The 26,904-nt window shown below is 37.5% G+C and overlaps 1 protein-coding gene and 1 long non-coding RNA gene across 41 annotated transcripts in view; one reads left to right on the top strand and one right to left on the bottom strand.

Moving 5' to 3' along the window:
* RBFOX1 (RNA binding fox-1 homolog 1) overlaps window positions 1-26,904 on the bottom strand; it is a 1,112,502-nt gene that overhangs the window by 46,664 nt on the left and 1,038,934 nt on the right. For 30 of the 40 annotated variants that reach the window (XM_086854476.1, XM_086854474.1, XM_086854473.1 and 27 more), the window contains 2 exons: window positions 16,475-16,555; window positions 570-702 (listed from right to left, as the gene is read on the bottom strand). The exons of 2 other annotated variants lie outside the window; for them this stretch is intronic. In XM_086854476.1, coding sequence (XP_086710602.1) covers window positions 570-702; window positions 16,475-16,555 — 214 coding nt within the window. The remainder of the gene's footprint in view (window positions 1-569; window positions 703-16,474; window positions 16,556-26,904) is intronic. 8 more of the 40 variants (XM_086854480.1, XM_086854478.1, XM_086854483.1 and 5 more) reach the window with 1 other exon arrangement.
* LOC147650024 (uncharacterized) lies at window positions 702-16,300 on the top strand. Its single transcript, XR_015277368.1, has 2 exons — window positions 702-8,015; window positions 12,482-16,300. It is a non-coding gene; the product is annotated as an uncharacterized LOC147650024 (long non-coding RNA).

Genomic DNA, 26,904 nt, shown 5'->3' with positions numbered 1-26,904 from the left:
CCTTCAGATGCAGAGACAACTTTATAAATATATATATATGCATTAAAAAAAAAAAAATACTGCACTAAGCATTCAGATGCAGAGACAACTTTATAAATATATATATATATATGCATTAAAAAAAAAAAAAATTACTGCACTAAGCCTTCAGATGCAGAGACAACTTTATAGATATATATATATATATGCATTAAAAAAAAAAATTACTGCACTAAGCCTTCAGATGCAGAGACAACTTTCAGCAGGCGATTTGAAGAAAAAGAAGTTAACTCGATCCAACCTCCTTAATAACCAGATGTTTGCAATCATCAAAAATATACCTTTAGCCGAAACAATCTCCCTGTTCCGGAGCCTTCCGTTTGCGGGAGCATTTACATAACAATATGTGACATGTGAAACGCTTAAGGCCCCCAAGCAGGGCAGTACAAATCCCAGCCATTTGTCAAGGCGCTGTGCGAGGCGCGGGTGCCGGGCAGGCGCGACCCGCATGCGGCAGGGCTGGGAACGCAGCCCAGGCTCCCGGGGTGGATCCATGCGGAGCCAGAGCAGAGGGAAGCAGAGCTCCTTACCCGCCGTAGGCTGGGATGGGAGGAGGGGGAGCCGCTGCTCGGAAGGTGTTGTACACCGTGCGACCTCGGCCTCGTAGGTGCGCACCCCGGTAGGCGGCGGCTGCGGTGGCGGCAGGGTAGGGAAATCCTGGCACTGCGGAGGGGAGATAAAACACAGGGATTAGTGTGTAATGCCCACGCTCTGCAGCAAACAGTGCGGTGCGATGCTGGGGAAGCTGGCCTGTGGCCGGACCAGGGAGTCGCCAGAGGGTTTTGGTGATGTTTTCACGCCAGTCCCTGTGCGCAGAGCGGGGTTTGGATGGCTGGGCGGCCGTGAGGCCCAGCAGACACTGCTGAGGAGAGCACTGCCGCTGCCAGGAGACCCCCAGCTCCAGCTCAGCCTCAAACTTATCGTGTCACAGATATCTGCATCATTATTGGATCTGTCTTCTAAAGCCAGCCCTGTTTTGAGTGGGGGTGAGACATTAGAGACTCAGGTGACCTCAAGTTATCTAAATTACCCAGGGACTTTGCCAATTGAACACAGCTTTGCTTTTCTTCCAGAGCTGATTATTGACCAGCTCTTAACTGTGTGATAATGAAAGAGATTTTCCTCTCTTTTCTCACGTTTTTTTGGGGGTTGCACCATGTATAGAACAGTACTTTTGAGTCTCTCAAAGGCAAGAGTTGTATACCTCAGGATTACATCTGAATCCACACAATATCCAGACCAAACAGAAATAACTTAATCATATAACAAAAAAAAATAACTCAGACATTTCTATATTGTTGTTGGAACTGTGAAAATTAATTACCATTCCATGTGAGACTTAAAATATTTTAATCAGAAATTGAACAGTAATACAGTATTAGAGGCTTTCCTTCTGTAAAACCTCTCTCTTGATAACTTTTTAATTGAAAAAATAACAATAAACCCCCAAAACAACTCACAAAATTTCCCACTTTGCTTTCTCTGCCAGTTTTTTAAGCAGTGTTTCATTGCTTCATTTCTCCTTTGTACATATATTGAGTGTCAATGTTAGAACATGTATTTCATGAATGAATTAATCAGTGAGACAGATGAAATCAAACCCAGCTCTGTTGGCAGTCAGGTTACATCAGATGTGCTTCACTGTGTTGAATTTTTTTCTTTTTTCAGTAGGTTAATAAAGAAATAAAACAAATATTGCTTAGCAAAACCGTAATAAAAAGGAAGCAAATGGAAATACTGATGTATAAAAAATTTCAAATCTGAAATAGGAATTGATTTCAATCCTCAATTAGCATCAAATTTTAAAAGACGCCTTGAATTTGAAAAAAAGAAAAAAATTCACAACTTTAGGCCTTGCTATCTGAACATGTGAAGGCAAATACTGTAATTATGGTGATTTCTCTATTACTGCCTTACTGCTGTGGCTTAGGGGATTTTCTAGGTCCTTCTCTCTGACAGAAAGGTTACACAGTAATTCTGCCAAGATTTACGTGCCTATGATACAACACAAACCAACCTTATGGCAATGCAAATAAATTAGAACTGTCTTAGAAAGTGCAAATACCATATTTTATAAGGACTGTAAAAGGAATGTGTCAGAATCAGAAAGATGAACATGCAGAACTCGATATTCTCTTGATAACTTTACAAGCAACTGCATTTAAGAAGTCTTAAGGTAATTTCTTTTAAAGGAAAAACAACATACACATTTATATGTGAAATATGGATTCTGTAAGTACTTTTGCATATTCAACAAGATTGAGTACTGAGCAGTGTAAATAGAGTAGTGACAAAATTATGGCCTGGTGCTGGAATCATGGAACTTCTGCCCTTTCCCCATCCAAGTATACAATTTTGTATAAAAAATCATACAATATGCAGAGGAAAATGCAGAAGATAGTTTTACAAAATGTTCAAAGAACTACAGATCTGCCATTCTCTTTCCATTCCACACCCCCTCCAGTCTTAGAGCTTTTCTTTCTTCATCCAGCTTTTGCTCCTTTCCAGTTACAGGCATTGGACTGGATGGAGAGCTGATCTAATGCAGTGCAGGTAACAACATTTAACTCTAACACTCTTTGTGTAAGAGTGATGTTCAGCCTGCCTCAGAAAAATCACCTCTTCCCAACTAATAGGCATTTCTAGAAGTAAGTTTCTCTAATAAACTGATTGTTAATTTGTTAATTTCTTAAATTTGTTAATTTTAATTTAAAAACATAAAAAAGCAACTAACTAAATAAAAAACCAAACCAAACCAAACAAACCAGTGCTCAGAAGAGTTTGCTTAAGCAAATGGGTAGAAATGGATTTGACAAAATGGCCAGGAAAAACTGACATCTGAAATGGTGGACATGTTAAATTATAACATGTAGCCTTTAGGGACACTCTTAAACTGCCAAAATTAAGAGAAATTTCACTGACTTACATAGCAATTATTCTTCACTTTCATCTGTTGTTTTCTAAATATTGATAGAAAATACACTGTCACAAGAACAACAGAAGGGACAGAGAAAATCCACCTAATTCAAGAACAGCCTAAGCTCCAGCAATGTAAGACATGCAACACCATTGTGGGCTTGCAAGACATGGTCTGGAAAGTCCTGCCCAGAGATCTGTTCCAGTAATTAATTCTTTGTAATGAACATCTACGTTTGGCAATATTTACAGCACTTTTTCCTTTAGAGTCCTAAGGAATAAATTAAAATTAGCTAGAATTGTTGGGAGACACTGAGGAAATGGCTCTGTAAAAGAATGAACCCTCAGTGTAGTTTGTGAACATTTCTTCCTTTGAATTGCACCATTCAACCCAGCTTTCACACAGACATATTAAGAAACGTGTTTTGCAACAATTGAGCATTTATCCTAAATTCCCTTTATTGCTCATGGCAGTCACACCTTGGAAAGAATTACAAGGAGGGCCACTGACCTCAAATCTCTGACAGTGAAAGCTTTCCACAAAGAAATGTCACTGGAAAAGCAGAATGCCCCATCAATGAATGAGCCAAAAATATCTTTTTTTTTTTTTTTTTTTTAAATTACATTTTATGGGAAAGAAGGCTTCCTATTAATGAAAGAGGAGAAAAAGGAAGAAGCCAGAGACAGCAGGGAGAGTCACTTAGCCCATAAGAGTTTACCAAATCCAAAACCTGTAAGGGAAGCTCAGCAGTCATGGGAGATGTTAAGACAAGATAATGATTTTTTTATTATTTTCAAAGGATCTGCAACACAAATGATGAGTTTGAATGAGAAGCCTGAAGTAATGTAAATGTTTTGCTATGCTTGCCTTGCATTGCTCTCTTAATAAAGTCATGGAGTACAAAATGTCTAAGGCAAAGCACTAAAATACTCAAGATGCAATTAGTGGAAGGCAGAGCAGTGAGGGGTAGTTCTGTCAGGAACAGGATCAGTCATGATGGAAAATAAACATGGGTCCAAGAGTGGCATTGCTAGGCCTTACAATTAAGTGAGGTCTAACAGCTGAGTATATTTGTAGCAAATAATAGCCATCCCAAAAATTGATTTGGGTCCATGTGAAAATCAGAGTATCTGAAAACACACTTTCTATTGTCAGCTACTAATATTAGAGATTGAGCTTAGAGGTAAAATAATCAACAGGTTTTGTAGCCCTGGATTTGAGTTCAGAAAAAAACACATAATGCTCCTTGAGCCCAGCTGAGAAATCAGATGGGTAGGAATATGTAATAACCACAGAACTTATTTTGCTACCAATGTTTTAATATCCTCACCCCAAAATAACCAGCAGAAGTGGCAGCATTAGAACACAACTGAAGAATGGACTTCATAAAAAGAATTTTATGAAAAGGGCTGTCCCATCAGGAAGTATTAAATGCTATTAGGCAGTCCCAAAAGTAATGAAGAGAGTAGCCAGGAGGGGTAGAGGTTTTAATGACTTACAGTTTGTAGGTCAACCTTCCTCAGTGCCTCAGTGCCCAGCTGCTGAAACTTGTCAGTGAAAATTCTGTTATAATGGGGCTGAAAATGTGTTTGACTCTCAGCAGGGAAGCATCTGAGGCCTCTTCTAAGCAAAAGTACCTTAAATTCATCAAAGTAATTTGATGACTGGAATTCTTCTTATCTGTGACTGAGAAAAGGCAGATTTCTCCAAAGGCACATTGATGATAGGAAGTGATAACATGAGGTTATAAAGAGAAATACTTTTCTAAGGACAATATATAATCAAACATCAAGCCATAGAAAACAATTTACATGTTCATCTATTGGCCCCATCCATTCTGTAAATATTCAGTTGGCTATTCAAATATGAATGAGATTACAACCACAAAACTCAGCTCCTACAGTCATTCAGCAATTTTAATTTTTCAAGTTAAAAGAATTAGAGTATAAATAATATGCTGTAGAAATCCTTGGCTTTGCTTAATATAATTACCAAAAATCATACAAATCATCTACTGCAGCCTAAATGAAATTGTTTTAAGAATATTACACTGGTAGGATTCCCTCTTTTAACTTGTTTGTTTTATTTTTATACTTAGGGAGATACAATTTTAAAAAGTTATTATTACAATGAGGATTGGCTACAAAGTTTTCTTTTCTTACACTCTGTACATGTGGAATCACTGTTACTTCAGTGAACTTCAGTTTAGATCTCAAACATGAAATATGGCCAGCAAATTGACACATTTAAGCAAATAAAAAGGCCTTTGGAATTAACAGGATTCATGGTATTATATCAGCAAAATTTAAATAACTAATGATTTTATAGAAAAAGCAAATATAAGCATAAGGAAGAAAAACTTAATCTTAGAGTTCACAGATGAAATTTAATTAAATCTTAATTTTTCCCAGAAGACGCAATATAAGCATTTGTTTTACTATTTTTTATTAAAAGAACATGACAGGGAGGTGCACTTTGTAGGCACCATATCTCAACAGAGGCCTGGGAAAACAAAGACTGAAGGAACAATGAAAAGCTTGAGTTCCCAAAAAGAGGAATATAACCTGGCAAAAAATACTTAAGGGTTATAGACTGTGTATTAAAGTTTTAAAGCTTTGGGATAGATGAAAGAGCAGCAGATGCAAAAGACAACAGGGGGCAGATTTTGTATCAAAGCCATAAAAATATACAGCCACTTTAATGGGCAATTATTCTTCACATTTGTGCTGCGGTTTGAATTTGTATGAGGGTGCCATATGCCCCGAGAAAGGTGTGCCATCAAAATGGATGAGCAGATCTACCTCTCATCACTCCTAATCTCTCCTCCTCCGCACAGAGTAGCAGGTCATCTGCCACCAAGAGTTTGCAAATGTTTTATGGTGAAGAATTTTAATGTTACGTCGTGTTTGCATCGGTTTATAGCTAATTTACTGCGGCACAGTTCAACTGCTGGAAAGACAGGGAGACACATCTACATTATTCCCATAGTTCAGGAGGATCCCCGTTGAGGAAACACAATAAATTAAAAACAAAGAGATATAATGGGTAGCATGCTGAGAAAGGCTAAGCAGAATAATCTATATGATATTATCTGAGATTTCAGGAACAGAATCAGCAGCTTATCCCAATGTGTGCTGTGTTTTCCCTTCACTGGAATAGTAATAAGTACTATTAAGTGGCATTCTTTGAAAGAATTATAAACACTGCGCTAAAGAGGATTTGTGAATTTAAATACACAGGCCAAAGCACACTGCAAGCAAAATGTAAGCTCTGTTAATACAGATTTTAACATGAAAAGGCATTTATATATAAATATATGTACATACACACGCTTCAAATTCAGGGTAAAAAAAAAAAAAATCTTTAGAAAGTTCACAGTGTTTAAAATTACAGGCTGAAAATACATTTCTTCACCTGCCAGTGTTGTGAGATGATTTTCCCTGGGATCTAGCTGTGAATTAACTGCATTCAAAGGAAATTTCCCATGTACATCAGACACAGTCACAACTGGTCATTTCTATTTCTTTCTTTCACAAGCTATTTATTTTTTGAACCATTCTAAAAATTATAGACCAATTATTTCCTCACTATTGTAAAAATATACATGCCAGTATTACACACTGTTGTTTAGGAATGAATAAATCTGTATTTAGGAGAAACCCCTACTTATAGGACATTCTCATTTGAAATGCATTAAAAAGGAAAACAAAAATCTCTAATTAATGTACAAGTCTAATCACCATTCTCCACATGGAAGAGTAATTTTTCACTGTTCATTTGCTCAGTGTAATCTCAAAACTGACATAACAGAAAAGCAATGGCCTATAAATCTGCTCTCATTTGTTTCTTTAATATTCATATTCCATTGAACTACAGCTGCTTGTTGCTGCAGTCTATTACAACATGCAAAACTGTCGATAAAAATATTATGAAAGGCAAGATGTGTTTCTTCATGGCTCTGTGTGCCATTTATTTGGAAAAAAATAACAACAAATGACTCATGGATTGTCCCTTAGTTTGCTGCACGCTGGGCGATTAGTGATTAATTACCTTGCTGCAAATTGACATGGCACAAGGAAATTGACACAGCTCTGATTAATTAACTTTTTTATGCAAGACAGTTACTTACAAAACACTGCACACTGTAATTGAATCCCTTTACACAACACTACTGCATTAAGTTTCCTGTCAAATCCAAATTAGCACCAAATTTCACATAAATGTGGTGAAACTTTTTATACTGATGTACATGTAAATATTTCTGGAAAGGGGATAGGCAACTACTTTTAAACACTGTTTTCAAATATTTCATCCTCAGACATGGGAAGAATCAGATTTTGAGATTATTCCATACCAAACTATAATCAAATGCACACAAAAAAACACATAAACTAAATACTTCAGTAAAAGCAACCTACTATTTATTCCTATGTTAAATTATAGGAAGACACTTAACTGTTCAAAGCTTTTCATTTGGTTATCTTAAAGCTGCTTTCATATCTAATTGATCTATTATTTCAATGACTTCCACATACTGACTTTGTAATTATTTTAAGTCCAGATGGAAATATTCTTTTTGTCCCATCTCTTCTCATGTACCAATAAACAATCCTTTTCCCTGTATATTGCTACCATGCTATGCCATTGATTTATAACCTCCTGAGCAAATCCTTGATGCCCAAGCCTGGAAACTGTCTCACCATCCTGCCTGAGCCTTTTCCATGTGAGGGTGCCTGGTCACGGGCACAGCTGCCCAGAGGGGCTGTGGGTTCTCCATCCATCCTTGGAGATGTTCACAAGCTGTTTGTGGTCCTGGAGAGCCTGCTCCAGGCTTTGCTGCTGGAGCAGGGGTGGATAGGATGTTCTCCAGAGTTCCTTCCAACCTCAGCCACTCAGATTTGGCCATTTTGTGATTCTGTGGTTATCAGAAATTCCCTTATGCCTCACCCTTCTTTACCTGGATTGCATATGCAGTCACCTGACATCAGCCTAGGACATCAAGGCGTTTCCAAGAACAAGCAAAAGGAAATGGAGGACATGAAGGGATACAAAGGAATGGGTAAGATGACTGAGAACTCTTTTTGTAAAGCTGTGTAATGACACCAACCTACACCTTTGAATTAAAAAAAAAAAAAAAAAAAAAAAGCTATAATTGGTAGTGAAATTACTTAGGATATACTTAAAGTCAAAATGAGAGTACTGCACAACTGAAATTGCAAATAGTTGAGGTACAAAGAACAGTTGGCTTTTAACAAAGGAAACAACTAAAAAAGAAGGAAAAGCTCAGGAGGTGAAAAAGCACCCAGGCCATAAAGGAAAAGAAACAGTAGAGATCAGAGAAGACACATTTGATCTTAAATTAAAGAACAATCTTCAAATATAGATGATCAAAGTGATCAATATCTTGTCTGGTGTTCCCAGTTATTGGACAGATACAAGTTTCAAGCAAATGGAAGAAATCCCCCGTGTCTAACAAAGCACCATTTCCAAGACAAAGGAAAAAGACCATGGTTGGGAAAAGCTGGAAGAAGAGCAGCACTGCTATAAAGAGATGACAAAATTTAGTAATTTGAATGCTTATGAAAGTCAATTATATAGTGACAAGAAATACTGTTTAGATGACACAAGGATTCCTAAAGCTCAACAGAATTATTAAACTGTAAAAAGAGCACTGTCAGAATGCACTGGGAACAATTTAGGCAGGAAGTAATAGAGGAAAAACCCAGCTGTTAACCTAATCCAAACCATAAAGGAAAAAATTGTCAAAACAAAGAATTGCACCTGCAAAGACATACTGATACTAAAAATGTTAATTCTTAAAAAGCACTTAGTATCTGTTAAATTTAGGTTGAATTTTGTTGTACACAGAACTGTTCAAAGAGCCATGATTCAATAACAACCATCACAAAATAGAGTGACACTAAGGTGTGCCTTTGTTTGAAACCAAATCTTGCAGACTAAGCTGAAAAGCACAAAATAAGGAGTTTGCTATCTGACAGACAGGGTGATTTGAGATGTACAGCCAACACTGTGGGTTTGGTACTAAAAAAGAGTGACACAGCAGAGAGGTTACAGGATGCAGAGCCAGGGAAGGTGGCAGCCAGGACTGTGCACAAAGAAGTCATGATGTATCATGTGATACTATCCTGAAAATAGTTGCAGAAAGACAATGTATACTGATACAGAACATCAAAAATGCTGTAGGACGAATTTCAGGCAACACCAAAAAAAAATCCCACCAAAAAACCCAAAAAAAACCCCAAAGAGGTTGACTTTACATTTAAAAACAGGTTGATACTTAATTCAAAACTACAATGCAATGCGTATGGATACAGTTTTAATTAATCTTTTAAATTTTGTATTATATTTATCTTACTGGAAAATCAGTGGTGTTATCCTGCATTGCAACAAAGCCCAACACAATGGGACAGAACAGAGCTAAAAAAGCTCTGAAAAAAAGAACAGAGCTAAAAAAAACCTTCAGAAGACATTTCAACATGAGATGACATCAACATTTCTCTACACTTCCATACCTTGGGGAGGGAATTATGGAAAGCTATTCCCTTCCTACTTAGTATTGGTATCTTCTTTATTTAAGCTTTCACTTAAAGCCACTGTATTTAACATCCAAAAGGGAAGGGCAATTAGCACATTTTTTCTGATTACTATGGGGAGATTCTCTTCATAAATAAAGGGAATTAATTCAGGAAGTACATCAAAAGATAGTGTGACCCCTAAATGTTCAGTAATAAGGTTTTTGTAGCCTGGAAATCATGTATGGGATTGCTCTTCTCAGATGTACAGACATTTCTCTTTGGCAGGATTTTTTGCACCCTTAGTCAGGGACTGCAGCCCTACAATAGTTAATTTGGTTAATTAATGGCCCAATCACAGACTCCTTTGCAGGGGTGCTCTACCTGTTTCCTCCAAAGCAATAAGTAGCAAGGTGTAAATACAATGCACTGATAAGTGATGAAGCAACATCCCATTCCAATTTAGCTCAAGAGAAAACAGACATATCAAAAATTTAATTTGCAGAACCTTTCTACATTCAATTCAGAAATACTGAAGCTCTGGCAAATTATTTTTACCACATAAATACTCATTTTTAAACTGTTCCTGACCCATATTCTAATTCCAAATGAGAAGCCTACCAAACAGTTAAATGAAGAAAAAGTACAACAATAAAATCAGAACAAATTATTCATTGATATCATTGCAATATATGTCGATTTGGATTGAATGAGGTCAGTGATGGCTGACACAAAACCCAGAGAAGGATTCACCAAGTGCCAGGAGCATCAACCCTTCAGCTGCCTGGAGTGGCAGCAAACTGCCATCATTACAATATAATTTTCAGGTAATTGCACATGTGCAACAGATTAAACCTGACAAAATCAACAGAATCAAGATTTCCAAACCAAATGCTTCACCTAATGATTTGGCTCAGAAGCGCACTTTGAATCACCTTTTGAAAATTTCTATTTTCCCTGTGTAATTTTGTTGGTATTGAAAATATCCCAGAACATAATAGAAATGCCAAAGGTCTTCCTTCAATCCGTTAGTAACGCCACAGGAAAATAAAACCTGGAATGTCTTCACTGAAACAAGCAACATGAAAAGAGTTTCATACAGCATTTTTTAGGTGGTTTACTAAAATTCATAAGCCAAGTAACCTATCTCTAAAGCAAGGACATATAGCATAGATGGGCTTGACTTAATTTTCATTTCTGTAGCACCATGAGTCCTCAAACACACTAAATCCTACTACTGGATGTGCTTTTTATAAATAAAAAATGTATATTTATGATTTTCCCCATTTATTCTATAAGTCAGATTCTGAACCATCCTCCATCTATAAATTAAAACAAAACACCCACAGGAAAAAAAAAAAAACACTTTTTAAAACTAGGACATATGTCTGCTATATGTAAGTGCTAATATTTTCAACAGAGAACAAAATTGCAACATCATGTAATTAATATTTTATGCTTGTGCCATAGATTCTCCTACTCTCCTTGCACATCATGCATGGAATAAGAAGAATATTGGGATAATTTTGGGACACTTCTAATGTCTGCTCTCAAGGAATGAAGCTAAAGTGTTTTCCTGATTTGTTTTAAAAAAAACCCCACAAACTTTAGCATTAGAAATACTTCTTGTCAAAAATATTAAAGGACCAAAGGTTTCCAGGGAATTTTCCAAAAGAGCTGCCTTCCCACCTTTCAAAAACATCTCATCTTTGCCTTGTTGTTGCCTGGTCGCTCATAAGCCAAAATCCCAGGGCAACATAGTTTATTGTTTTAATATCTGTCTGACGCAAAGCAAAAGTATCCTCTGGTGAGTGCTTATCTGTCATATGTACTTCTGTGAAAGGAATATCAAGATAAATAAGATGTTCTAGGCCATATCATGGGATTATGAGCTTGGCACTGACTGAATTCTGTTTAAAAATAGTTGAAACAATAAATAAAAAATAAAAGAAAAAAAAAAAAATCCGCACTGATATTTTGAGGATATTTTGAGCTTGAAGAGCATTGGGTTTTAAATATTTTAATTATAAGGGGTTTATGCTATTTTAGTATGAATAGAAAATGAACACTCAAGTCCATAAATGGGACAAACAAGATGAGAGGAAATAATATTCATAATTTAAACAGTTAAAACAATAAAATTCTATTCTAATGGTACAATGGACTGTGAACTTACTTAGTATTAATTAAACTCAATGTAATGGCATTTTCTATATTGAAATGAATAACCAGTGATCTGGAAATTCATTTAGACCATTAGGTTAATTACAGAAACCGATGGAAGTTTTATCAGACAATTACAATTAAAGAACACGAACAATGTGGGACAGATTTATAAGCATTTATACCACCTCAATCATTTTTGCTGAATTCCACCACGGTTTCTTCCAAAACTGTAATCAATATATCAATTAAAAAATGGGCCATCAACTTCATTTGTCCTTGAGTATGATAAAATAAAACAAATTAATATCGGATTTTGCATTTTCATATTTTTCTTCTTTTAATTCTATCACTTGATTGCAGTATGAAAGATTTATTTAGGAGCTGATAAGCAGGCTCACTGAAGATGAAACAACTCTAACATTTAGGAAATCTAAGCCAAAATTGACTCCAGTTTAAAATGTACTCACTGAAGTCAAGGCAAAATTCTCTTTTATGGGCATGCTAAACATTTGGGAAATAGAAGTATTCATCTGCACATCATTCTGAACAAAGGCCTGGAGAAACTTCAGATATTTTACCATATATGTGAGATACCCATGTAGTTAACAGTGAGCTATCCCATTGTGCTCAGAAAAATCCACTAGTAGCTACACACTCAATAACTTGAATATCTTAATGCTTACTTGGAGCTAAAATAAAACCTAGAAGTTTCAGAGATCAAAGTGCTGATTTAGAGAGTAAAAACATTTAGTTGCCTTTGAACTTCCCTGTTAATTTTAAATTCCATCTCTCTCCTGTTGCCCTCCACGGGGCCTGGCTGGCACAGCTGGACGTGGCTGAGGGATGGGATCACAGCTTGAGGCTGCTGCCCCACCACCCCAGCGAGGGCTGGCTGAGCCCAGGGCTGCTGGGAGCCATCCAGAGCACAAGGATTTCTACTGGAAATGTATCTCCTCTTCCACACCTTGCCAAGGGACAGGGACGTTATCAGGGGGACAGAGCCAGGCATGTGCTGGGAAGACAAGGAGCAACAAACATGACAACAAGAAGAGAGGTTTCCACTGCCAGGACATTGGAATGGATGACCCCATAAAATCGTGCAATCTCCATCCTTAGAAGTGCTGTGCTGCAACCTGGTCCTTCCAACTTGAATTATTTTACAATTCTGTAACTTCTTATTTTCCTTCTTCCCCATGCTTTGGCTCTGATAAGCTTCTACTTCATTCACGTTTTCAGACACTTCTGTTATAGAAAAATGGGGGGAAATAGGCACAACACAGTTTTTAAAAGTTCTTGCATATATTCAGATTTGTATTTTTGCCTTTTTGAACCATACATACCCAGCTGTGTTACTGTCCTTGGCAGAAAACTGATACACACATTCAGGGGCAGAAATTTTTTTCTTCTTTTCAATCTTCCTTTTGTCCATCAGTGTCTTCATATTCTCATGGATCCTACTCATATGTGGATTCAGTTTGGAAAAGTTCCAAAACTACTCTTGACACATTTTTTATTTACCAGTAGATACAAGTTTCTTCAGGACTTTAAAATTCTCTGTGGAAGCAACTATTCTAAGGAAGTGAGGGTAAAAGGAGACCATCAGTTCTGTGCAGCCAAGCTGTTTCATTTACTTTCAGTGAGATATCCTGGGCTCTAGGAAGGTTCCAGTGAGTGCTGACTCACTGGGATTTGGTGAACTCCAATTATTCCTGGCTGGATAGAACTCCTTTCAATACTTGTCTGCATTATGGCAATGATGAAGGATTTAATGAAATCTGTTGCATCAGTTCTGCCCTGGAAATGCCAATCTTGTGGGAATCTGCAGCAGCCAAGGTTTCCTGCCTGGATTTCATGGCCATGGTTGTCACAGGACCTGTCCACCCAGGGATGGGAATACAACAGCATGCTGAAACTCTGCTTTCTACATAAAAAAAAAAAAAATATCTATTCCAACAATAGATGTGCAAATGAAAAACTGATCCAGGTTCCCATCTTCTCCTTCAGCATAAGACAACAGATGAGGCATGAGAGACTATTGCTGCTGATTTGTTCCACTGCTTGCAGAAGAAACAGCTCATTTCTTTCTGTATTATGCGAAGGGCCAGAAGTGATGGAAGGAAGCAGAGCCATGTTTCCATCTCCTGACGTATTCATAGGTGTAACTAATCATTGTGCTGGGAAATGTATAGTGTGATACATAAAATATATCCTGGAGAAATGAAATATCAGAAGAGAAAGAGTAGCTCCAAGAACTGCAGTCTGCTTTCTGCAGAGCCAGTGGGTAAAAGTGCTCAGAGTCATCAGAGGCTACCAGTGGCCAGTACAATTACAAACCAGCAAGTTCAGTGAGAAACCAAGCTAGCCAAATTAAGAAAAATACATCTTAAAAGCACGTTCCAGTCCTTCATGCCTTATAACCCAGGAGCAAAAGATGAACAGTCAAGTTAGACAACACTTTGAAAAATGGGGACTATCCTCTTCCAAATACCTGTAAACTCCTAAATGCCATTAGCACACCGTGAACTTCAATTATCTCAGATGGCTTTAGAAAAATCTCAGCAGACTCTTTCTCTTCTGTTATAAAATCATTACAAATTGAGAACCTTTTAATTCTTACATTGTAAGCAGTTGTAAAATATCACACAGTTACAATATCAGCAGTAACAGAATAAACGATTAACAAATTATTCAAAAAGGAAGGCTGCAATATTGTTGTCTACATGGAATGATAATAGTACAAGTATTCATCTCCTAGACACTAATGTTGACTTATCAGTTATAATTTCAATATTACAAATGTGCACAAAAATGGAATATAGAAGATCTTTAAACTAATAAAAGAAATGAGACGAAAGTCAACCTTCATTTCTATTCACTTCTAGTGGAATTTCCTACAGAAATGAAGCTATTTTACGTCTTTATTGAAAGTTTTGTAATAAAGAGAAATAAAAAACCTAATTACAATATTTAGTAATTGTAGTAATTTTGTGCTATTAGGAGTTGTGACCCTGTAGGGGAAACTGCATTTTGGCAAGGAAATTCTATACATAATAGAGGAAAAATTGTGACTTGCCAACACACAGATTCAAAAAACGTGTAATAATTTCTGCTGCAAGGGCTACCAGCAATGCCTGTTATGAAACTGTGTATTACACATTGCCCAGTGGGAGGCAGATAGGCAAAGCTTGTTTATTTATGTATTTGGCATAACTGAAAACAAACAGGTGTTTGTTAGGATATCATTATTCAAGGAGCACCACTGCAGAATAAGGTTTTTCAACAGGACTGGCTCAGGAGACATAATGGAAACAGTGAACCCCAGAGCTCAGCTTGCTCACAGTGTCTCTTCAGGGAATCAATGTTAGTAGAAATATCATCTGATGGAAACAGCAATCCCAGCAATAAAATTCCTGGGGTACAACTCAGTGAGACAGTGGAAGCAACAGGGTAAACTTATTAAAAGTTTTCAAAGGAGAACAATTATCAGAAAATTATAACAAACACTGTCCCCTCTTCTTTAAAAGAAGCTCCCTAATAGTGAGATAAGTGAAATGTTTGGATCATTTTCTAGGAAAACAATTGTCAGTCAAAAAGGAGGAGTGCACTAAAAACATCCAAAAGGGAGCATTAATTTAAACTGTAAGTACTTCATATCTCTTTGTTACTACAAGGAGTAAAAAAACCCACTGCTAGGGAAAGGTGACATATTAGAAAATATTCTTGGAGCACCTGGAAGCAAACGCAGACTTAAGTGACAATTTAATTTGCAATTTAAAACACTTTATGCATTTGGTTAGTTCACTATGCATTTGTAGACTCCAGAATCCTCATTTAAAGGGGATCCCATATGAATCCCAGAAAAGCAGCAGCTCTAGTGATGCCATTGATATTGTTTGACAGAAGAAAATTACATGACTGTAGAGATGATCACTATGGAACTTTTTTGTCCTAATTCCTGGTCTTAATTTAAAAAATAATTATTTTAGTAGTTTAGATAAGCTCCAAGAGCTGGATTGAATGAAATCTTCATAAAGAGCATATCTGATAATGCTGTTAAATCAGACCATGTATTCTCTTTAGAGGACTACAATGAACACAGAGCCAGGGCTGCTGTGAGCAGCAGTTCCTGCTCCTGCATTCAGCTCCAGGTTTCTCATCACTAGATGCCAGAATGAGCATCAGTGGTAAAACCAATCCAATGTAAAACACTCTCAGAAGAGGTTTCTGCTCAGAATTTCAGAGGACACATCTCCACTCCAAAGTTTTGTACAGAAAAATGGCTGATGGCAGCATCCATCATGTCAGCTCGTCTCTCTGCTCCTTTTATTAGGGCAGTTTTTATGGCTCAAAATCCCCCCCCTTTCATACAGGCTGTCCCTTTTGTAAAAAAATATTTCATATCTAATTGCTTCCTGACCCAATCAAATGGTGGCATGGTAACAGATATTTTGTGTATTAAATCACAGTTGTGAGCAGGACGGAAGAAGAAACACAACATCTTCTACACAAAATGCAGAGCACACAACAGTACTGGATTCCAAAAGCTGTCACTGTTACTGTAGAGCTTTTGACCATTTCTGTACAACATTGCAATATAGGTTGTTTGTTTGTTTTTTTTTTTAATAAAATATACTTTGAGAACAAAGATGCAAATGAAAACACTGAATTATCTGTTGACATTACTTACATATGTTTATAAACACCACATTTACCTTAACCAGAGCTGTTGGGAAAGTTGACATTTTTAGGGGGCTTAATTCACATTAATGTGCTTTTGTCACAAAAACAGAACAAGAAACGAGCCATAACACTAGCTTACTTGTGGATGTGTATACTAGTGAACTGGGGGCACTGTACACGGGAGATCCCTCCTGGTTTGCCTGGCACAGCAGCACCCTGCCTACAAGAAAGAGAGAGAGAGTGGTATCTGGTTTTGGAACACTTCAACTAAACCTCAGTTTTCATCTCAAAACAGAAATCAAGTCACAACCGGCGCGGTGAGCTGAACCGGGGGCGCTTTTTGTCCTTTGACTTCAAAGCAGAAAGAGCCCAAATGAACACATTGACATTGGCAAAAGCAGAACACAGACATGCCCCCAAAACCACCAGCACCGCCGTCACCCCGCGGCACCGCCGGCCTGGCGCTCTCTCTCCCTCTCACCCTGCTTCTCCCAAAAGTGCTGCCCATGGGAGCACCCAGCCACCCTCCCCACCCGGCTGCTGCCTCCTCTGCCCCCAGCCCTGCCTGCAATCCGCTCCTGGAGCCAACACAGCAGCAAAATCATGTGCAGCATCCCCAGCACTGACATCAGGCCCCACCGAGCTGGGGGACATCGCTCCCGCTAAGTGAGCACTGACACATCTGAACTCAGCAATCCACAAATATATTTGTGCAAATACTTTACAGTAAACAAGCTGGGTTCAGGATTAAGAACAAAACCAGATAAAACTATTTTTTTCCCCCCAAATGAATGAAAGTAAAAACAATAACTAAAACCATTTAAACCAACACTTTTGCAATGCTCATTTTGAACAAATTACACTAGTTTGAGGTTATTTTCTTGTTTTCTTTTAAATTAACTTAAATAAAACATGTCATGTTTTCTTAAAATTGTACTTTAGCAGTCTGAGCTGAATTCACATTGAACATTGATCAGAGGTTGAAATAATGGAACTTTCAAACTAGGAAAGAAACTTCTTCACTTCTGGAATGCAGTCCACCAGGAAAAGTGGGACATGAGACATCTGGTTTTGCAGATATATGTGCATATATCCGTGTATATACACACACAGGATTTTGTACACTGACATGCCTCAAGCTGTCAGGATTTGTGAATCACACAATTCAAACCCATCAAATCTTTATGGAATTGTTGAAACTTTAGACATTGTGCATTGACATGCAATGGAAGTGCACTGAGCTGAGTCCAATGTGTTTGAGAGGACAGGATTAAGTACAAATGGTGGGCACAATTTGTACAGTATTACAGAAGCAATTCTCAGCTTCCATCCACCAGGCCAGAGCTCTCTCAAAATATATTTTAAAAAAATTTCTGTCATTAACCAGTTCTTTGTTGCTTGCAGCTGTCACTTGAAGGAGAAATATTGTAAATACTGAAGAATAATAAACTAATTCTTGTAATTTATGCAATTTAAGACTGTGACTACTGGAAATCTCATTAATTACCACATTCCTAACCTTCCCAGACAATAGCACACCCTTAACTAGCAGAATTTAGAGATGCTTGCTTTTTTCCAGCCATCCACAACTAATATAAAAGACAAAGCATAAAACAAGCTCATTCTCCCCCTTACTTTAAGACAACACATCATTGACTGTATTGATATCTCAGCCTTCAGCCCTTGTGTGGAAGCTGGCAAATAAACACGCAGCTACTGAGAGCCTAATTACAAGCAGGATTTTCATCTTTAATATAAAAATAAATAAATAAATAAGCCCTATCCACACAGTCATTTGACCCCAGGAACGTGTACGCTGGAATATGGATGAATTTAACACCACAGATGCTTCAAAAGCTGAGCTACTGCAGAAGCCTGCAAATGAAAGTGAGCTGAAGACCCAGAGGCATTCATCCAGCTGAGAGAAACACATTAGGAAAATCAGTCATCTTCATTAGGTCTTAAGAATAATATAACTATAATGACTTCAAGTACGCATAGAAAACAGAGAAACAGATTTTTAGAAGTCAAAGGTTACAGTTTATTTATATTATTCACCACAAATCCTAGGTAACATTTGGCTTCCTCCAAGCTCCATAGGTATTTTCCTACTTTTTGTAGCTAAGATTTTTATATCTTTTCTAATTTCATCTCATACAAATCTAATTTTCCCTACTCGTCTAATTTCTAATTAAAGTACTTCAAAACAGATGCTTTTTTCATCTCTGCTACTAGTGTATTTAATTTCTTGAACAGAGCCTTCTAATTATATTTTGACAATCTGCCTTTAAATTTGTACATAATATTAATACTGATAACTAAAACATTATTATTAGATTTTGTTAGGAAAAATATGGAACATTTTAAATCTATTTTAGTAAGAAAAGATTATTTCTTCTGCATCTGATTTTTGTATTAAAAACATTTAAATTGAAATTCATACAACGGAGGGAAGACTGAATTATTTACAGTAAGATTTTGGATAAACCTCAGAACACAGAAACAATTTATAAATTCCCTAGTGGGGAAAAAAAAAGAAGTATTATTTTTCTTGCAGAACACTAAATTCTGGTGTGATGGAACAAAGAATTTGTTTGGGTTTTTTTAAGGAAGAGGATTTTAATATAAAGTTTGGAGGGAGCAGAGGCAGAGGGGACAGAGAGGGGACCAGCCTGGGGGAATTGCAGAGACCCAGCCTCACGCCTGGAATGCTGCCTGGCAGCAGGGACAAAACCAGACTTCCCAAGATCAAAGACTATTCCCACTCATCCTTCTATTCCTCCACTGTTTTCTCCTCCAGCCCATGATTAAGAACGTACTGTTTGATGAGGTCCTTTGCTGAAGCACCACAGTTATTTTGAGAAATAATTACTCTAAAAATATTCAGGACTGTGAAAAAAAGTGATGTGCAGTCATTAATATTTTTAGAATATTTAAAATTCAGTTCCCAGTGGTTTCAAGATCTCTGACTAAGTGCATTTCCCCTCATTTTTTCATATTTCAAAAATAAGTTTTTTGTGTACAGTTATTTACATGATGCAGATAAACTAATCTACAGAAATATGAACATACTCATGGTGATGCACAGAGTACTCACTGCCCCACTGTGTAAAAAAATATCACTGTATTTCTCCAAGAGCCAAGAAGTAACACCAAGGATCAATCTGTGGACTCACCCACTAAATTATAAAGGATTTTTAAACCCTTTCTGTTAAAACCAGCTTTTAACTGGAACCACTGTGTAGCCAGCACTATGGGCAGCTTTGGGAGTAAAGACCTGCAGTGGAAAAGAACTTACACAATCAGCTGGAATGTCTCATGGCATTGTGTGAGGAATCATAAATTGAAATAACATTTTCTGTAGATAAAAACATACACCATTAGCTCAAGTGATGTTGTTGGTGTAAAATTAACAATGGTGCAAGGCCTCGATTACAGGCCCGGCTCTCTCCTGTCACAGGAAGCAGAAGAAAGTTCTAGAAAGCTCTCCTGTCACAGGAAGCAGATGAAAGTTCTAGAAAGCTCTCCTGTCACAGGAAGCAGATGAAAGTTCTAGAAAGCTCTCCTGTCACAGGAAGCAGATGAAAGTTCTAGAAAGCTCTCCTGGCAGTGGTTTAAAGTTTATAAACCATGACAGAGAACTGAGCCCACAGTGCATCCCCTCACCCTACACACGGCACGAGTCCCTCGGCTCATGAACCAAGTTTCCAATTTACAGTGCCGGTATTTATTCTCCGTTACATTCATTACAAAAAAGAAGAGTACAGACATTGCCCAGGGGGTTTGCCCTGGGACACAACAAAGTGAGACACGGGGAAAAAAAAATGTTCTTGTCACTCCAGGAACCCTAAATGTGCAGAGCTCCATGGAAAGCTCAGAACTGGGGGTGGCAGAGTGCTGGGATCTCTGCAGCACCCAGCTGCTGCCTTCTCACCAGGGCAAGCTTCCAGAGACAGGAATTAACCAACTCAATATGGGCTGCACTGGGTTTTAGTGCACAGGTACCTAAAATGAGTGTTTGGAATACAGGAACTGAGTAACTTCCTACACACAGGGAGATTTAGTGATGATTCCATTACTCTAATCCCTTGTACTCTCAACTTTCCAGGTAAACCTCTTTACACATATTTTCTGTTGTGTTATCAAAAGGAGCTTCTTACTGCCTCTCACAACTAAGTACCAGTTCATCCATTCTTTAATACCATTTACAAACAAAGAAATCCAAACAAAGCCACAGAAAAAAGTGATTAAAAACCAGAGCTATTTGAGTCCCACTTTGCCTACATTAGTATAAACTGTTATTTTAGAAGTGTAATCTAAATCTAAAAAAACTCATTCTTTATTGAATTCAGTGATTGTTTTTTCATTTTCTTTTTTTCCCAGTCCAGCTGGGTGATAGCTAGTTCTCCCTGAGTTAATTCTGATCATTCTGATCACTCTTTTCCTTTGTGCCTCTTACAGCAGCTATTATTCCTGAATGCTCTGGCGTTCAATGCATGAAGAAAACCATAAAGCTGCATGTCTCATGAACAAATCAGGAGATTTGCAAGTGTATGAAAGATCCATGTCCACTCTTGGTTTGCTGTTCTGAAAGTGTAATTTAAGATTGGCATTTTCAGACAGAAATAGCATTATTTTTGTTCTGGTCTGAAATATTGTTCTGTGGTGGATTATTTTAAGATGTCTTGCAGAAATGGATCAGAAACACGTAATAAAAGGCTCCTGTTGTGCAGTAATAGTGTATGTTGGCTTCTATTGTCCCTTCTGACTAGGGAATTTAAAGAGAGCCTCTACAGCCTCTCTCCTGAATACATAATAGTAGTTAAGTGCTCTCTTAGCCCTTCAGTATCAATAGTCAAAGTACACAGACTTAGCATGCTTTAAAATATGCTGTTAATTTAAAAAGAAGTGCTTTGTGAGGGCCTTCAGTTATCTGGGATCTCTATAAATTGAATAATAGCCTTCAGAATTTAACACAACCACTCATGGATGGTTGTCTTGATACACTGGATTGTTTCATCCATTATTAAGAAGGAATAATGTAGCATAACCCCAGACTGCACACCTCCTTTCTCCCAATATCTTAAAAAATACAAACAAAACCTATGTTTAATCCCACCAAGGCTTAAATATAGTTTCACTTAAATAAGAGGGTAGGGAGGAGAATCTAAAGCAGATGATGTCTAAAGGTGATTTTCCTTAGCCCAAACCCATTCCTATATTGCCTTCTGACAGCAAACCTGAAATACATTCAATTATTGAACAGCCTGGGTGAGCTTGCTGCTGGTAATGAGAATCTGTGCTCTATACATACATTTATGCAGTAAGTCCATGACTCATATATAACCTGCAATGCATTGGTTAAAATACAGGGAGGGAAAAAAACCACACCAAAAAACCAGGCAGTGAAGGTTTGTGTCTCTAAGAAATTTCTTGGGACCTGTCCATCCAAAACTTCTATTTAAGATGTTAATTTTCCTTTTTTACACTTTTCTAAGCAAAGTGGACGTTTCTTTGTTACCACCCCTCTTAGAGTGTCCCCCAGGCACCCAATGAACTGTGGCATTGATTCAGGGAACAGCAATGAATGTTACAACAAACATCACTGCTAAGCCACTCTTCCAATTATTCTTTGCTGGCCATATCATCCATTTCCCAGCTTTTGGGAAACAGACCTCTCTCCCCAGTTATTCCTGTGCAGTATCCAGGATGCTGTCAAAATTGGGATTGGAAGGGGTCAATATCATGCAAGTAAAAATCAGAGAAGTAACAAAGTTTGCAGTTCTGGTATGAGATAATCCCCCCCTAATTCCCCTTCTCCCTACCTGTTCTCTCTCTGCAGGACATAGAATTCATCCCATAATAACAGGGATCTCTCCTCCTTCTCCTGCCTGCTTGAAAACCCACTGTGTGACTGACTTGCTTCTAATTTAATTTACAAGCCAGCCTTCCCATAGACTGGCTGCACTGCAGGAACAGTTAATGTAATGTTTCCATTCACCAAATAAAGCAATTCCAGCAAACTGCCCTTTCTAAAATAATTTTAAAATTATTTATCAGCCACAGGCATTCCTTGTCTGGTAACTAAGCTGAAACTAAATTTCACCAACTCAGCTGGTATTTGTACCAAAATCTGCACCATGTTTAGAGAGTTTGTCTGTGCTCTTTAGTGAGCTTTATCATTGGCATCCATGTGTAAATCCTTATCCCCACACTGTCACCAGAGAAGTCTAAAAACGGGGCAAAAAAAGGAGTGGTACCATCAGGATTTCCTGCAAAATATGCTTACTGTAAGATGTCTCTCCACAACCTCACATAAACTCTGTGACATTCAGTGCCATTATTTTATACTGGGACATGCTTGCACTGAAGTTGTTCAGGGTCTTTCAAAAATCAAGTCTTTATTCCTAATCTTTCTAGGTCCTCTAGCAGACATAGCAGCCAAGCAGGTAAATGATGGCTGTTCTTGGTTCACTTGTAACTTTGAGAAAAAACACGAGAGAAATTCTGAAGTATAAACTTCTGAAGTAAACTCTGAGCTGGAATTATGCTCTTCTTCAAAGAAGATACTTGAAAATATACAAAATGCACTCGTGTTCTGCTGATAACTAAAATGGGTTGCATTCAAACATCTGCCTGTTGAATAAAGATTGCAATAGGAAAAGAATCACAGAATAAATGAAACTGGAGCCTTTCTGCCCAAACACAAACACTCCAGTTTCAACATGGGCCTGCAGGGATTACAAGTGGATGTGTTTATGCTTTATCCTCTCATATTGTGTCAAGACACTATTTTCTGTGTAAATTACCTATTTCAGTAAATCTGTAAGACAGAGATGCAAATCTAATGCAATTAGATGCAGAGATGCAAATTACTAATCCCTCAGTTCTCTTTGCTTACACCAGCGAATGCTGGTTCTGACTTATAAATAAAATTCTATTCTGAATGACAAGCTGAGAATATAAAAGACCAAAAATTGAATCATCATGCATAATCCTGGCTTTAGCTAGTCTATTTCTTTCCTAGCCCAGACAGGCTCCAGAATTTCAGGAGCATGAAAACCCATTTCAAAAATGGTAATTCAATGTTTCCAAAGTTTCCAAAGCACTCACTTTTACTAGAAGCAATTCTATGCTTGGAGATTTCCAAAGAAAATCTGGGAGCACCAAACCAACAGAGCCTGTAAAGCCTGTAAAGCACAGCCCCCTCTCAGCTACCTTCATAAAGAATAAATGAATGAAAACTGTATTTTGAAAGTTACTCTCAATAAGTATTATGAAATGCAATTACATATTGGGGATCCTTTCATCCAATGCCCTAATGGGAAAAAAATGCATAAGAAGGAAGGGAAAACATTAGCAATATGTTTGGAATACAATTAACCGTAATTTTAAACTGCTTTAGCATTAATTTACAGATGTAATCAAGGTTTAACACAGAGCAGAGTTGTTTTCCATTCCACTTAAGTGCATTAACTTTACATTTCATATATTAGTTTATTACTTTACATTTCAGAATAGTTTGTCTGCCTGACTGTCCATCCTAACACATGGATCTTCCTAACTTGGTTATTGTTGTAATCAGAGGAATTTATTCCTCCACATAACTGCTACTAACTTATCTGGCATTGCAAATATCCCACCCAGTTCTGAACAAACAAACGTTTTAGTGATGACCTTGTAGTCGGTCTTAAATTTTCCTCTGAGAGATCCTCAAGCCAGCGCTTTTTGCATCTACCCATGGCTGGTGCTTGGATTACAGCCCCAGTTTGATTCTAAAAATGCATCTGCAGCCTTAGCTCAGGCCCAGGCAGTGCCCACCCAGGCTCACCCCAAGCAGTTGGTGAGACAGGAGCAGAAGCCCTAAAACAGCTGGATTCATATCCCACCCCAAAACCTGCACCACACCCAGTCTGGAGAGGCTGTCACCTTACTTGTTTAACTAATTTAATCTAACTCTCACTAACCAGGAAGCCATAGAACACATTTTCAGCTAAGCACCAGAATGATGCAAGAGAAGTCCAAGGATGATTTTTCTTTAACGATTTTCTTTGAGAGGAAGGAACAGTATTTAACTTTTTTTAGCCCTTTAAAATTTGGTCAATTACATGCACAATAAAAACATCTGAACAAACACAAGAACTTAGAAAAAATGCAATGACAAAGAAAGGACACTAGAGCTCCTGATTCCTCAGAAGGCTTTGTTTTGGGTTAATTAAGTAATATACAAAAAAACAAGGAAACCTACTATGTGAACTCAGGAGAAACATGGAAACATGGTTATCAGAACAAGACCTACATCTCAGCAAGATTTTACCATCAAGCAAAGAGATCCAACCCCAAACTCATCCTTTCCCCTATTTTGAAAGAATTCCACCTCTCAGCAAATGCAGATTATCTGCTTTTACCGATGCTGTTTGTGAAGAAATCCATCCTAATCCAGTTTCAAATGGCTCCCCACACTAGACTGGGGTCAAAATTCACAAACTTTTACATTGAAGAAGCAAAACCTCCCTTCCTAACAGTTTCCTACCTTCTGTCATAAAGCTGCATCTGCTGATGAAGATTTACAATTAAATAATCAAATCTATGAAATTTCTTCTAGAGATCACAGGGTATCAAATCCCAAGTATATCCTGTGTGATATAAATCCAAGAGTGACGCCTTCAAAAGGGTAACACTGACACTATCTGTGGGCATCTCTTTAAAATGTGCAGACTTCAAAACAATGGTGAATATAGGTAAATTAATCCTGCTCCAGATTTAAATATATAACCAATTGACTAAATGATGTTTAAAAAAATAAGTCATTGGCATTAGCTTTGAATAAGCCTTGTTTAGTTTCCATGAGGATATACATTTTAATCAAGAACACATTCTAATGTAGCATAAGGCATAATTAATTCTGGATTATTAGTAGTATTTATTTATTTTTTTAGTAAACAGTGCAGATGCTGAATTCCATTTTTCTACTGGCTTTATTCATCTTTCATAAACCATATTTTCCTCTATAATGGCTTGTAAAAGCTCCACAGAGTTTTAGAAATGCATTAGCTGTCATCAGTGGTGTTAATCTACCTAGGAACTCATTTGTATGATGGTACTTTTAACATTATGATTTTTGAAGCAACTCTTACAGCTGTGTGTTATACTTTAAAAAGTGGCATCTATACAGCACAGGTGGAATATTAAACAATAATTATTTGACTGTAGTTAGAAAACTCTTTAAGCTGCTTATCTAACACTATTGCAAATATATTTATTTAGGGAAATCTGATTAGTCAATAGCAAAGTTTGAATCCAAGTGTATGTAATCAAATGGTAAAATGAGTTAATCTATGGAGTGACAGAGAGCTTTTAGAAAAACACTGCTTCAGAGATACAACAGAGTGAACTTTTACCCCAGGATTAGAATGCTGTGCAAGCATATAATTCAGCTTCCCAAACTCCAAACACTGAGAAGTGTTTCTAGGGTATTTGCTGAGCTTATGCAAGACTCATTTAAATTCAAAGAGAAACACTAGAAAGATGAAATGAATCCCAGGTGCCCTTACACTCCAGAAATAGATGCTTTAAGACATGAAGAGAATTAGTATTAGCAAGTGTACAGGAATCCTCTCTTCCCCTGGATTCGTCTTACTTAAGGGCACGGTTTTATATATATTGCTATGGTAGTTCTTTACTTCTAATTATATATAACATTCTATTCCAAACTCCTGAACAAATTTTTGAAAGAGAGTTTGTTACAAAATCTGAGTGTTGGTGGATACTGCTGACAAATTCCAAAAAGCCTGGGGCATCTAAAACTTCTCTGTCTTCTGAGGGCTTATAAAATAGTTAAAAATGCACAGACTCCTCCCCTCTCTTGCATTTTGGGTGATGGGGAAAATTGTGGAATAACTTTGGCAGTGATTGTGGAATAATTGCCCAAGAAACTGGGTGTTTACAATGGTCTTCACTGGGTTAAGGCTATTGATGAAGTGAATACAACTACTCAGCTATGAGAAAGACTTCAAAGTATCTCCTGAAACTCCTAGAACTTAATAAAACTCAGGAAAAATAACAGTGCCTTCAGTAAAAGGAGGATTGGATCTTCTGCTTTCCACTGAGCAGTGCTCAGTGACTTGCTCTAATGGTTCTTCACCTCTAATCTTCAGTCCTTTCTTTCTCCACTGTCAAATTTTGAAATTTCTGAAATATTGCTTGTTGCTGATAACCAGACAAGAATATTTTCTCATGTCAGTTACTGTGAATTCCACTGTTCTCTGAAGGAGTATTCCCTCGATTTCCAGGTGATTTCTGTAACATCTTTTCCCCCACCTTGCATCTGGGAACTGCTAAAAATGAGCCTCTCCAACAGGAATAACAAAACTGCTTCTGCAAGGAACAAAAAAAGTCTTAAAATGGCCTTGCTGTGTCTCAAGCCACCTGCAGTACAGAACTGATCTGTTGTAGTAACACAGGTGCAACAATATCTCATATTTCAATGCAGAGAGTGCAAGAGATTGCTCAAAAATTCATTGTTCCAAAACCCAAAAGAGAAAAACAAAAAAGATCTGCAATAACTGA

The sequence above is a fragment of the Cyanistes caeruleus genome, chromosome 17 (genome assembly GCF_971803275.1).
Source record: "Cyanistes caeruleus chromosome 17, bCyaCae1.hap1.1, whole genome shotgun sequence".
Classification (NCBI taxonomy): domain Eukaryota; kingdom Metazoa; phylum Chordata; class Aves; order Passeriformes; family Paridae; genus Cyanistes; species Cyanistes caeruleus.
The sequence above is the reverse complement of the archived record's forward strand: the minus strand, read 5'-3'. Positions and strand labels throughout refer to the sequence as shown.